The 10,964-nt window shown below is 37.7% G+C and overlaps 5 protein-coding genes across 5 annotated transcripts; 3 read left to right on the plus strand and 2 right to left on the minus strand.

Annotated features, from left to right (window-relative positions):
* The first annotated feature begins 1,767 nt into the window (after positions 1-1,767).
* Positions 1,768-2,748, plus strand: RHIMIDRAFT_58891 (uncharacterized protein). The gene is made up of 3 exons (XM_023615442.1): positions 1,768-2,426; positions 2,476-2,558; positions 2,622-2,748. Exons 1-3 carry the CDS (start codon positions 2,154-2,156, stop codon positions 2,704-2,706), a joined length of 441 nt encoding a protein of 146 aa, XP_023469922.1. The 5' UTR covers positions 1,768-2,153; the 3' UTR covers positions 2,707-2,748.
* Positions 2,749-3,081: 333 nt separating this feature from the next.
* RHIMIDRAFT_211346 (P-loop containing nucleoside triphosphate hydrolase protein) lies at positions 3,082-5,221 on the plus strand. Its single transcript, XM_023607195.1, has 2 exons — positions 3,082-3,578; positions 3,630-5,221. Exons 1-2 carry the CDS (start codon positions 3,198-3,200, stop codon positions 5,049-5,051), a joined length of 1,803 nt encoding a protein of 600 aa, XP_023469923.1. The 5' UTR covers positions 3,082-3,197; the 3' UTR covers positions 5,052-5,221.
* Positions 5,222-5,300: 79 nt separating this feature from the next.
* RHIMIDRAFT_265458 (homoaconitase) lies at positions 5,301-7,727 on the plus strand. Its single transcript, XM_023611821.1, has 2 exons — positions 5,301-5,575; positions 5,625-7,727. The coding sequence occupies exons 1-2, from the start codon at positions 5,355-5,357 to the stop codon at positions 7,489-7,491; spliced, it is 2,088 nt and encodes a 695-aa protein (XP_023469924.1). The 5' UTR covers positions 5,301-5,354; the 3' UTR covers positions 7,492-7,727.
* An 80-nt stretch (positions 7,728-7,807) lies between these two features.
* Positions 7,808-8,601, minus strand: RHIMIDRAFT_265460 (uncharacterized protein). The gene is made up of 2 exons (XM_023611822.1): positions 8,030-8,601; positions 7,808-7,972 (listed from the first exon to the last, which is right to left on the minus strand). Exons 1-2 carry the CDS (start codon positions 8,189-8,191, stop codon positions 7,913-7,915), a joined length of 222 nt encoding a protein of 73 aa, XP_023469925.1. The 5' UTR covers positions 8,192-8,601; the 3' UTR covers positions 7,808-7,912.
* A 621-nt stretch (positions 8,602-9,222) lies between these two features.
* RHIMIDRAFT_265462 (uncharacterized protein) lies at positions 9,223-9,901 on the minus strand. Its single transcript, XM_023611823.1, has 2 exons — positions 9,589-9,901; positions 9,223-9,535 (listed from the first exon to the last, which is right to left on the minus strand). Exons 1-2 carry the CDS (start codon positions 9,747-9,749, stop codon positions 9,400-9,402), a joined length of 297 nt encoding a protein of 98 aa, XP_023469926.1. The 5' UTR covers positions 9,750-9,901; the 3' UTR covers positions 9,223-9,399.
* Between the last annotated feature and the right edge of the window lie 1,063 nt (positions 9,902-10,964).

Here is a 10,964-nt window from a genome sequence, read left to right on the forward strand (position 1 = left end):
AAAACTCTGCTATGGATTTATTATTTCTTATGTTGAAAAGGTATAACAGCATTTGGGTGATCTCAAAGGACATATAGCTAATGCCAACGTTTAGAAAATTCACTTTTTGCTGACTCTATTTCTTGGTTCCTGGTGCACCTTATTCTATCATAATTACCTCTCACGGGGCAAAGCCTTAAAGGAATCTCTGCTACTCGCTAATACTTAAAAAAAAGCTTGATACTGCTTATCAAAACACTCAAACACTCAAACACTCAAACACTCAAACACTCAAACACTCAAATACCCAAATACCTACTCCCGCTTATCAAATACTTGTCAAATGTCTGGAAATACCAGTAAACGCTTACTCATGCTTATCAATACCTACAAATTATGATCAACGTTTGAAAACGCTAGTGAATGCCTATCCCATGCTTATCAACGTCGGAAAACCCTTGAAGGATTTTCCTCATGTCTATCAATGCCTGCTGCTAATGAATACTGCTCTGTAAAAACTACATATTCAAGTCCTGAGACCACAAGAAACATAATCAATCAATCTACTTCGTCACTATCCGTCAAACTCTATCAAGCTCTGCTATAGGTCACTGCTTCTCTACGCTGGATCACTTCGAGATGCTCCTATTGTTATGACTCTGCCTCTACGACTGATGAGTGGCCCATAACCCCTCCCTTACTTCTGAGCTCGATGGTCACGATGCTCCAAAGGTTTAATATTCCAATGCCTCCATGGTCATCACCCCTTTCGAAACGCTTCGCCCTAGGTACTTAGAAGTGCACTCTTTGTACGTTGAAGTACCTCTTTCGTTAAATTTACCATGGCATAGTTTTGAGATCTGAGTCTCGAGCGCTTTTTATTCATGGAGGGTTTACACCGTGTAGTCTTCTGGCATGCAGCTTATGGTTCTAGTCATCTTGGGTTTGAAAGCTAGCGATAATGTGGCTTTCTAGACTTATGGAAAGAAAAAAAAAAAAAGAATAACTTTCTATTTGCTCTCTAAACTTGGCTATCAAAAAAAAAGTTTCTACTTATTCAAAACACACACTCTTTGGAAATCAAATTATTGCTTACTTAAATAAAAGCTTCATTTTGTTACTCCCACACTTTGACTTTTTGTTCTTCAATCTTAATAAAATATATCCACTTGACGCACTTTTCTTTGTCTCTGATAATCCAAGGAAACAGCAGTTTAATGATTTCTTCATATTTATCATTATGAAGCATTTGAGGTAATTATCATTATATATCCTCACATAAGTAGTTCTCATTAGTGAGATACCATATATTAATATCAGTCTGTGCTATACATGTTTACAAGCGTTCTTCTAGGCTCAAATTCACATCCATGTATCGTCTTTGAGTATTATGTCATCGAACTCTTTTCATTGACGGAACGTATTTCTTGTATAATAGATCTTCACTTAAATGTGTTGATGATCTATTGAGAATACAAAAAAAAAGGCATCCTTCTGTATCTTCACTGCCAAAAGATGGACTTTTCTTGCTCTATATTTTCATATTTGACACATTTCCTTACAGAATTGAAAAGTGGTTCCTGAGAGTATAGGGCATATTATAAAGAAGCTCCAGGTGGTTCATCTCCCAGTTGTATTTTTGTGTCATGATTCATTATAAACACATGCATATTACTAGCACCTCAATAACTCAAGCTGGTTCTTTTTTATCATACTACATTTCTTCTAATTTTATATAAATACCCTCATTTATTTAATCAATTATTACATTATTCTTATTGTCCTTAGCTATCCATCTATTTCCTTTTCTCTCTTCATTTATACTTACCGCCAATCGTCCCGCTCTTGCCTCATAAGCTCTAGTCCCTATCCAGTTATTTCCTCCTTCTTTCCTAGCCGAAAATATAACTCATTACAAGATTGTAACGCAAATAGAGTTGCCTTCAGCTCTCGATCATTGATTGATGCGACCCTTCCTCAGGTATTCTTCATTTACAAAAGACAAGAGCTTATATTCAAGATTGAATCAGTGCTTTGAAAACCCGCAAAGTAGGTTGGAATAACTTTTTCTTTTTCTACTCAAGCCATGTCAGAGAGTAATAACCCAATCTTGGAGCAAAACGAACTTTTGTCAAAACAGTTACAAAGTTTACTTAAATCACAAAATACACGAAATGAACTTTACCAAGAATTTGACATGTAATACTTTCTTTTTTTTTGTTAAATTAAAGGGTCTTTATACACATTTGTTTTTGTTTAGCGCTTTTAAGGATTATTTAAACGGAAAATGTCCAGCAGAGCAGTATCATTCAATCTGTAGACTTGTGACTGAAGGCTTTCAGGATGTGTCTTTAGAGATTCAAACAGTGGAGAAAGACATGTCAAATAAAGTCATTGCTCGCATGATTAGAGATTTACAAGAAACAGAAAAGCAAAAACTACATGAGGTTAATATTCAATAGAACACATTGATTTATATTCTAAACGTTATCTTAGACTGTCCAAATACAAATTTTGACTATTCAAGCAAAAGAAACAGATAAAGATTATGACGAAACTATTAATGAGCACAAACAAAGGTATTCGTCTCTCTCTCTTTTTTTTTATTGTTTTTTTAATAGTTAAACTCATTATATGAAAAGGTTAAGTCAAATCCTTGAAAAAATTCAAGAAATAACAGATGAATTAAGAGAGGAAATGGCCGGAGTTGCATCACTTGTGTGTTGATAAGCTTATCACTTAAAAAAAATGGATAATAAAAGGCATTAGTAATTGTTGGTAAAGAACCTTGTTGAGTGATGTCCTAACAATCATAAAGACTTTGTCCAGTGTTCAAGATTGTCGTTGTTTGCTTCCCTTTTGTGGAACAATACATATTCGACACTGCTTATTTTATACTCGGCGGTAAAGAGGGTCATTAGAAACCTTTTTCCCCTTTTTTTAGGAACATCTCCATTCAGGGCACAGCCTCTCTTTAATAGGTGAGCATTCAGAATCTTATCACAAGCACCAATCGATGGCCTACTGCGGTTCATAGTATATGGTTATGTCATTGGTAGAATGTACGCCCATGTATAAATCAAACCTTACCAAATTTGTAATCTGCCAATCAAAGCCCATCAAAAATTAAAAAGTCACTTTGTTTAGGACGAAAACTTTTTCGAAAAAATATAACACACTTTCATTTTCTTTCACTTTCTCTCCTTATATTTTCAATCATGAGTGGACAGATCTCTGCATCAAAGGCCAAACGTCTTGCGGCTAGAGCTGCCAAAGCCGACAAAAAGGGCGGCAAATCAGGAAAGAGCACTCCTGCCACAGCCTCTGGAAACAACTCTGGCGATGAATTAAACATGGAAAGTCTCAGAATCCACTCTGAACGTACCGCCACTGGTGTTTATACCTCACAAGAAAGAAGCAGAGATATTAAGATTGATTCATACTCTCTCAACTTCCACGGTCGTGTTCTGATTGACAATGCCTCTATCGAACTTAACTTTGGTAGACGTTACGGTCTTATCGGTTCTAACGGCTCTGGTAAGTCCACCTTCTTGGCCTCTCTCGCTGGTCGTGATATCGAGATTCCTTCCCACATTGATGTAAGTAAAAGAATGGCTTAACTTTACATATGTATTTATCACTTTATATAGATCTACTTATTAAATCAAGAAGCCGAACCTTCCGATATGAACGCTATCGAAGCTGTCATTCACTCTGCTCAAAACGAAGTTGCCCGTTTGGAAAAGCAAGTTGAAGAAATTCTCGGTCAAGAAGATGGTGCCGATAACCCATTGTTGGATGATATCTATGAACGTATCGAAGCCATGGATCCTTCTACTTTCGAAACCAGAGCCTGTACCCTTTTGGCCGGTTTAGGTTTCACTACTGCTCAAATGCACAAGATGACCAAGGACATGTCTGGTGGTTGGAGAATGAGAGTTGCTTTGGCCCGTGCCCTTTTCATCAAGCCCACTCTCTTATTGCTTGATGAGCCTACCAACCACTTGGATTTGGAAGCTACTGTCTGGCTTGAAGAATACTTGAAGACCTATGACCGTATTCTTGTCATGGTATCTCACTCTCAAGATTTCTTGAATGGTGTCTGTACCAACATCATGCACTTGACAAGCAAGCGTAAGCTTATTTACTATGGTGGTAACTACGATATGTTTGTCAAGACCAAGGAAGAAAACGAAGTCAACCAAGCCAAGGCTTATGCTAAGCAACAAGAAGAAATTGCTCACATCAAGAAATTCATTGCCTCAGCTGGTACTTATGCCAACTTGGTCAAACAAGCCAAATCTAAGCAAAAGATTATCGACAAGATGGAGGCTGCTGGTTTGGTTGAAAAGGTTGAACAAGAAGCTACCTTCAAGTTCTCCTTCACTAATGTCCCCAAGCTTCCCCCTCCTGTCATGGCTTTCCAAGAAGTTTCTTTTGCCTATGATGGTAATCCTGATCACTACCTTTACAAGGATCTCGAGTTAGCTGTTGATATGGATTCTCGTGTTGCCTTGGTAGGTCCTAATGGTGCTGGTAAGTCTACTCTGTTGAAGTTGATGAACAGTGAATTGGTTCCCACTGGTGGTCGTATTCAAAAGCATACTTCATTGAAGCTCGGTAAATACTCTCAGCACTCTGCTGATCAACTTGATATGGAACTTTCTCCTATCGATTACATGCGTAAGAAGTTCCCTGAAGAAGGTAGTGATGTTGAATTCTGGCGTCGTCAATTGGGTCGCTATGGATTGACTGGTGCTCATCAAACTTCATTGATCAAGACCTTGTCTGATGGTCTCAAGTCACGTCTTGTGTTTGCCGAATTGGCCATTCTCCGTCCTCATATTATCTTACTCGACGAACCTACTAACCACTTGGATATGGAATCTATTGACTCACTTGCAGATGCCATCAAACGATTCAGTGGAGGTGTTGTTCTCGTCTCTCACGATTTCCGATTGATTTCACAAGTTGCTCAACAAATTTGGATTTGTGAAAAGGGTGAAGTTAAAAACTTTGAAGGTTCTATCAAGGAGTACAAGGAAGCTCTCAGAAAGAATGTCAAATTGTAAATTTTCCCTTTTTTATAATTTTATTTATACACTTTTATTTTTATCATCTTTTTATATGTTTTTCATTTATCCTCAAAATATCCTTTTTGTTTGCTAGACTCTTAGAAATAAATAAAAATATTGTCGAATGTTGAATTGTTATACATTTGACAGATTTTGTTGTTCCGAAAAAAAGATTATTTTTCCACTTTTGGTATTGGCTTTGATGTGGATAATCTAATCTACAAAATATACAAATAAAAATGCATCCTTTTCTTTATTTTATTTCTTTACCCCCCTTCTCTTTCTTTTGTTTTTTGTATTATGTTTTTAGCCATCTCAAGGACAAATATTATCAAGAGACCACTTGTCTTTTCTTATCGTCGATCTTATGCTACAACAGATCATCAAAACCTAATTGAAAAGATTGTTCAAAAATATGCAGTAGATTTACCTGAAGGCTATAAAGTAAAGAGTGGCGATTATGTCACTATTCGTCCTCATCATGTCCTTACTCATGATAACACAGGGGCTGTTATTCCCAAGTAAGTTTTATTGACATCATTAAACAATTCTCTGATTTGTGTGTGTTAGGTTTAAATCGATAGGAGCCACAAAGATCCATGATCCTAAACAACCTGTGTATGCATTGGATCATGATGTTCAAAATAAGTCTGAAAAGAACCTTCAAAAGTATGCCAATATTGAAGCCTGGGGAAAGCAGCAAGGCGTTGACTTTTATCCTGCTGGTCGAGGTATTGGTCACCAAGTGATGATTGAGGAAGGATATGCGTTCCCCAACACATTGACCGTTGCCTCAGACTCACACTCTAATATGTATGGTGGTATTGGTGCTCTTGGTACACCTATTGTTCGTACAGATGCAGCTGCCATCTGGGCCACTGGCCGAACCTGGTGGCAGATTCCTCCCGTGGTTAAGGTCATACTAGAGGGCCAACTACCTGCTGGTGTAACTGGAAAAGATGTGATTATCACTCTCTGCGGGTTGTTCAATAAGGATCAAGTGCTTAATACGGCCATTGAATTCCATGGTGAAGGTTTGAATGGTCTTTCTGTCGAAGATCGATTGGCTATTGCCAACATGACAACCGAATGGGGTGCCTTGGCTGGTGTGTTCCCCGTAGATACAAAGACAATCGAGTACTTGCGTAAACGCCAAAGACGACTTGAGCTCACTCATTTCGAAAACAAGAACTTGCCACCATTGAAGAAGGGCGAAAAATTTGTTCATCCTCGTATTAATGATCAAACAATACAAGCCTTGATCGATCAACCCATTGAACCCTCGCCTGAGGCAACTTACGCCAAGACGTTGACTTTGGATCTCTCTACTCTCTCTCCTCACGTCTCTGGTCCAAATTCGGTCAAGGTTGCCACATCTCTTGCTGAACTTGAGAAGCAAGACATCAAGATCAATAAAGCTTATCTTGTCTCCTGTGTGAACTCTCGTGCTGGTGACTTGAAGGAGGCCGCACAAGTCCTCAGAGGTAACAAGATTAAGGAAGGTGTCGAGTTTTATGTTGCCGCAGCTAGTTCTGAAGTTCAAAAAGAGGCTCAAGAGTCTGGTGATTGGGACGTCTTAATTGAGGCAGGCGCCAAGGTACTACCTGCTGGTTGTGGCCCTTGTGTCGGCTTAGGCACTGGTCTCTTGAAGGACGGTGAAATCGGTATTTCAGCCACCAACCGTAACTTTAAGGGTCGTATGGGATCCCCTAATGCCTTGGCTTATTTGGCCTCTCCTGCTGTCGTTGCTGCATCTGCACTTACAGGCAAGATCTCTGGTCCTGCTTCCTCTGCCAAGGCGACCAAGCAACCTTCATTCAGCATTCAAACACATACTTCTGAATCTAGCAGTGACTCCAATGCTGCTGCTCAAGCTGAAGTACTACCCAACTTTCCTGCAATTATCAAGGGCGAAATTCTTTTCTGTCACGCAGATAACTTGAATACTGACGGTATATATCCAGGAAAATATACCTACAATGACGATATGACACCAGAGGATATGAAGAAGGTTGTCATGGAAAACTATGATCCCAATTTTGTTAACGTGGTCAAGGAAGGCGATGTTCTCGTGGGAGGTTTCAACTTTGGTACAGGATCCTCTCGTGAACAGGCAGCAACAGCTATTAAATCTCGTGGCATTCAAATCATGATTGCAGGCTCTTACTCTGATATCTTTAAGCGAAACTCTGTCAATAATGCTCTCTTGCTTATTGAAAGCCCTGAATTGGTCAATGACCTCAAGCAGGCACTAGGTACAACTGATTTAACCAGACGCACTGGATGGAAGGTTGACATTCATGTGGCGGAAGGAAAAGTCAAAGTCTACAAAGAAGACGGTCAAGAGAAGTTGTACAAAGTGGGTGCACTTGGTAGGAGTGTGCAGGAAATTTGGTTAGCCAATGGTCTTGAAGGCTGGGTCAAGGAGCGTTTATAGATTTGCTCATGTATATTATCTTGCTAAAAAAAAAGTTTGCATTTACATATTTATTGAAATAAAAGCACTTAATTCATAATGCTTCTGTCTAGTTTTATTTTTCATTAAAATGGAAATAGTCAATAGTGAAATATCTCAAGTGTCTGATTTGACTTTCAAGGTTGTCCTCTCCTCCTTCCTCCTTCCCTCCCCCTCCCATGTCCCCAAAGGTGTGATCGTATCTGCTGTCAACGAATGATCATAGAAAGACGTTTGGTCCTATTTGAAAACTATTACTTGCATATCTATGATTGCGTAAAATCCAGTTGCGTTGAATGAAGAAAAGAAAAGAAAAGAAAAAACAAAACCATGTTACAGCTGAATAGTAAATGTTTGTTGATGTTTATTATCGAATTCAATTCTACACATATTTATGCATTTCTTAATTCTTTGAAGGAGTCAAGTCTTCCTTGGTTTGAGCTGCAGCAAAGTCCCACTTGCGCTAAAATGATAAAAGTTACTTTATATATTCATGGTAGTCAATTTAAAAATACTATACATCAGTTTTGTAGGCAAGGATAGTAAGTGCGATAGGAACAGCAACGCCCCAAATCAAAGATTTTCTTGTGTTTCTTTGGTTAAATTTGAAGTAAAGGTGAGTGTTTTCACGAATGTGTGCCCATCTTTCAATGGCAGGATCAATTTTGATTCCTTCGGCCATGTCGTATTATTATAAGAAGATAAAAAAAAATTAGTTGTAGCTGACAGCCAATACCAAGGGTTGTTCGCTGACTAAAATTAAAGTAGCGCGCTTAAGTCATCAAAAGTGATTGTTCGGTGGAAACTAAAAGATAAAAGGAGGTCCTTGGCACACCACCCTTACACCACTTCAGCGATTTGAGTGATGCTCTGATTCGGGGCTTTAACTTACAGTGTTTCTCTCTTCTTAATGCATATCTATCAAACAATGCCACAGCAAGAACTTGTCACTTGTTAAATCTCTATTTATTGAGAAAAACGTTGAATTCAGAGGACTGTTGATAATTAATAGTATGAAAGATAACTTTAAGATTTTTTTTCCTTCTTTTGACGTTTTGAGAAAAGAAACACAACCGTACAGCCAATTGACAGGAGGACTACACTCTGGTATGATGCCCAGCATGTACTTTGGTTTAAACTGCTGTTGTAAGTATAATAGCCTGTTATATTAATTAAGATTACCATTTATGTCAGATGGAGATGTATATTTCATTACCTTTAGCTGCATAAGATCAAAGGCCAAGGTTGGCACCAAGACAATTTCTTGCAATGGAGCTTTGAACGAAAGACGCTTCAAATTCCACATGGTTCAATATACAATAAATAAATGGCTTAATCTCGATGGAGTATGTTAGCCACAATAAGGTCAAGCGGGTATTCTTCTTGATTTAAGTGCTTTTAGGAAGGGTACAGTAATGTCTTCAGTATGATAGCTGTCTTTTAAGTGCTGTATTTATCTTATCCAGGTAGAAACAACGTTGTAAAAGCATCGCGCACTCTAATATTCTTCAAATTTTTACAAATATCTCTGTTTAAACGTATAAGCTTTTGACAGAAAATGACAACAGACAACGACAAATGAATACTTTTAAAATAAGCTACCTGAGATTAACTATTTTAGGTATCCTGAAATTAAATATTAATCACATCCAAACTAATCTCTTTAGGTAACAAGGCATGACTTTAGCCATAAACCAACTATTTGCGACTGCTTCAAGTCATTATTTAGTTCAATCAACAGCTTTATCTATATAATGCGTATGATTTACACTTGGATCTACTAACAAAAAAGGGAGTTTATATCGGCCTACACAGTAATCTGTATCCATGGAATATAACAATGATAGTGACACAAGGTCTTAATTTATTTACAATGTTTTTCTCTTTTTTCTACATGACAATACAACAACTACTACTTGTTTTGTTTCCTCCAGCGGCCGGCGCGAAAGGATCATGCTCTTTATCTACTGGTCCCCATATAGAAGGTAATAACGGGTCCTTTGTTGAATTGCAGTAGTCAATAAGACTGTTATAAACAGTTGAGTCAAAAAAAAACCGAAAGTAATCTATGATTATTACCTGGAAGATGCCTCAGAAACAGGAATACGAGGTAAATCCAATTGCTCCTTTAGTCGTTCGTTATATTCCAAGATCCTTTTTAACTTTGCCTCTGAAATGTTGTATGACTTCTTTGTTGTTGTTAAAGGGATTTGATGCTGTTGGGTATATGTATTTGTCATTTGAGATTTTTAACAAAAATAAAAAGCAAGAGGAAGAAATGCAAAAAATAAAAGTTCGGGAAATTCTGAGAAACCTATTCGGATTCAAAAATGATGTAACAAGGTCTTACTCTTTCCCACATTAAAATTAAAAGAGACAATTTTCTTTTTAGTTTTATGCCTCTCTCTTTTTTTCTTTGATTATGTAATCAATCTGAATGCACAATGCATTAAATAAGGACAATTTGCCTAAAGAGTAATTTTTAAACTTGAGTTGCACAGACCAAGAGCCACCCCTAGCAGTAATAGCTCCTTCAGTCGCAACTCTGTCGGTCCATCTCCGTGCCCGTTATATTGATTCTTCGTCGTCAGCTTATGAGCCTGGCTACGTGAGCAACTTGAACAAAAAAATAAAAAGAGGTTTTTATCGACATAATGAATAATCTTTTTTGGGATTAACACGTATCAGCAGATGATGCTTGCTAATTTAAGTGAACGCTCTTTTGAAAAACATTCTTTATAAAAGCTATCCAAGATCAACATTAATGTCAAGTAGTATTCAAGACACAGATCTGTATTATGGCAATATGATTTCCTAGTGTCAACATCACCATTATAGTTTTGACAATCAATTAATTATCTTTAATAAGCGTCAATTGTATGTAAATGTCGACAGCGTTGTATTTGGCCATGTCTAATACTAATCTTTATGTATGAGGTTATTTCCTGATGACCATGTGGCTTGACTTCTTATTATAAATACATTTCTAGGTTTCTTTAAATTGTTTGCCCTTTGTAAATCAATCGCTGTTGCCTTCGTTTCAAAGAAGCAAACTTTAAGACATCAAAGCTTGGAGTGACTGATCTGACGAAGAAAAACGTGGGCCGTGTCCGGACATTACACATGGCTGTTAAGAAGATCTCTTCGATGGGTAATTCTTTACTAGAAGATCACACGTTATTTTTAGCCTACATTGAGGATACAACTTCTGTTCGTTTTGTCTTGCCTAGCACGGTATCCAATTGGGTTAAAAACCACATGAGATGCGCCGGCGTTGATACCAAGAAATATAAAGCACATCCATTTAAGTCAGCTTCCAACGCAAAATGGCAGTGCTATCGACAACGTTAAACAATTTGCGTTAGCCTTCAGGCCATTGGTATCATAAATGTGTCCACGGTGTCGTACTTCTACGTTTATACCGAAGAAGATTATATCCTTTGACGTGATATAAT

The sequence above is a fragment of the Rhizopus microsporus genome (assembly GCF_002708625.1).
Source record: "Rhizopus microsporus ATCC 52813 unplaced genomic scaffold scaffold_2, whole genome shotgun sequence".
NCBI classification, from domain to species: Eukaryota; Fungi; Mucoromycota; class Mucoromycetes; order Mucorales; family Rhizopodaceae; genus Rhizopus; species Rhizopus microsporus.

Coding starts and splice junctions, on each gene's coding strand:
- RHIMIDRAFT_265462 (XM_023611823.1), bottom strand. CDS start 9,749: ATGACAAATACATATACCCAACAGCATCAAATCCCTTTAACAACAACA. Junction 9,536..9,588: donor GTTTCTGAGGCATCTTCCAG/GTAATAATCATA, acceptor TGTTTATAACAG/TCTTATTGACTACTGCAATT.
- RHIMIDRAFT_58891 (XM_023615442.1), top strand. CDS start 2,154: ATGAACTTTACCAAGAATTTGACATGTAATACTTTCTTTTTTTTTGTT. Junction 2,427..2,475: donor AAAAGCAAAAACTACATGAG/GTTAATATTCAA, acceptor ACGTTATCTTAG/ACTGTCCAAATACAAATTTT. Junction 2,559..2,621: donor ATTAATGAGCACAAACAAAG/GTATTCGTCTCT, acceptor TTATATGAAAAG/GTTAAGTCAAATCCTTGAAA.
- RHIMIDRAFT_265460 (XM_023611822.1), bottom strand. CDS start 8,191: ATGGCCGAAGGAATCAAAATTGATCCTGCCATTGAAAGATGGGCACAC. Junction 7,973..8,029: donor TCCTTGCCTACAAAACTGAT/GTATAGTATTTT, acceptor TTATCATTTTAG/CGCAAGTGGGACTTTGCTGC.
- RHIMIDRAFT_211346 (XM_023607195.1), top strand. CDS start 3,198: ATGAGTGGACAGATCTCTGCATCAAAGGCCAAACGTCTTGCGGCTAGA. Junction 3,579..3,629: donor AGATTCCTTCCCACATTGAT/GTAAGTAAAAGA, acceptor CACTTTATATAG/ATCTACTTATTAAATCAAGA.
- RHIMIDRAFT_265458 (XM_023611821.1), top strand. CDS start 5,355: ATGTTTTTAGCCATCTCAAGGACAAATATTATCAAGAGACCACTTGTC. Junction 5,576..5,624: donor ACAGGGGCTGTTATTCCCAA/GTAAGTTTTATT, acceptor TGTGTGTGTTAG/GTTTAAATCGATAGGAGCCA.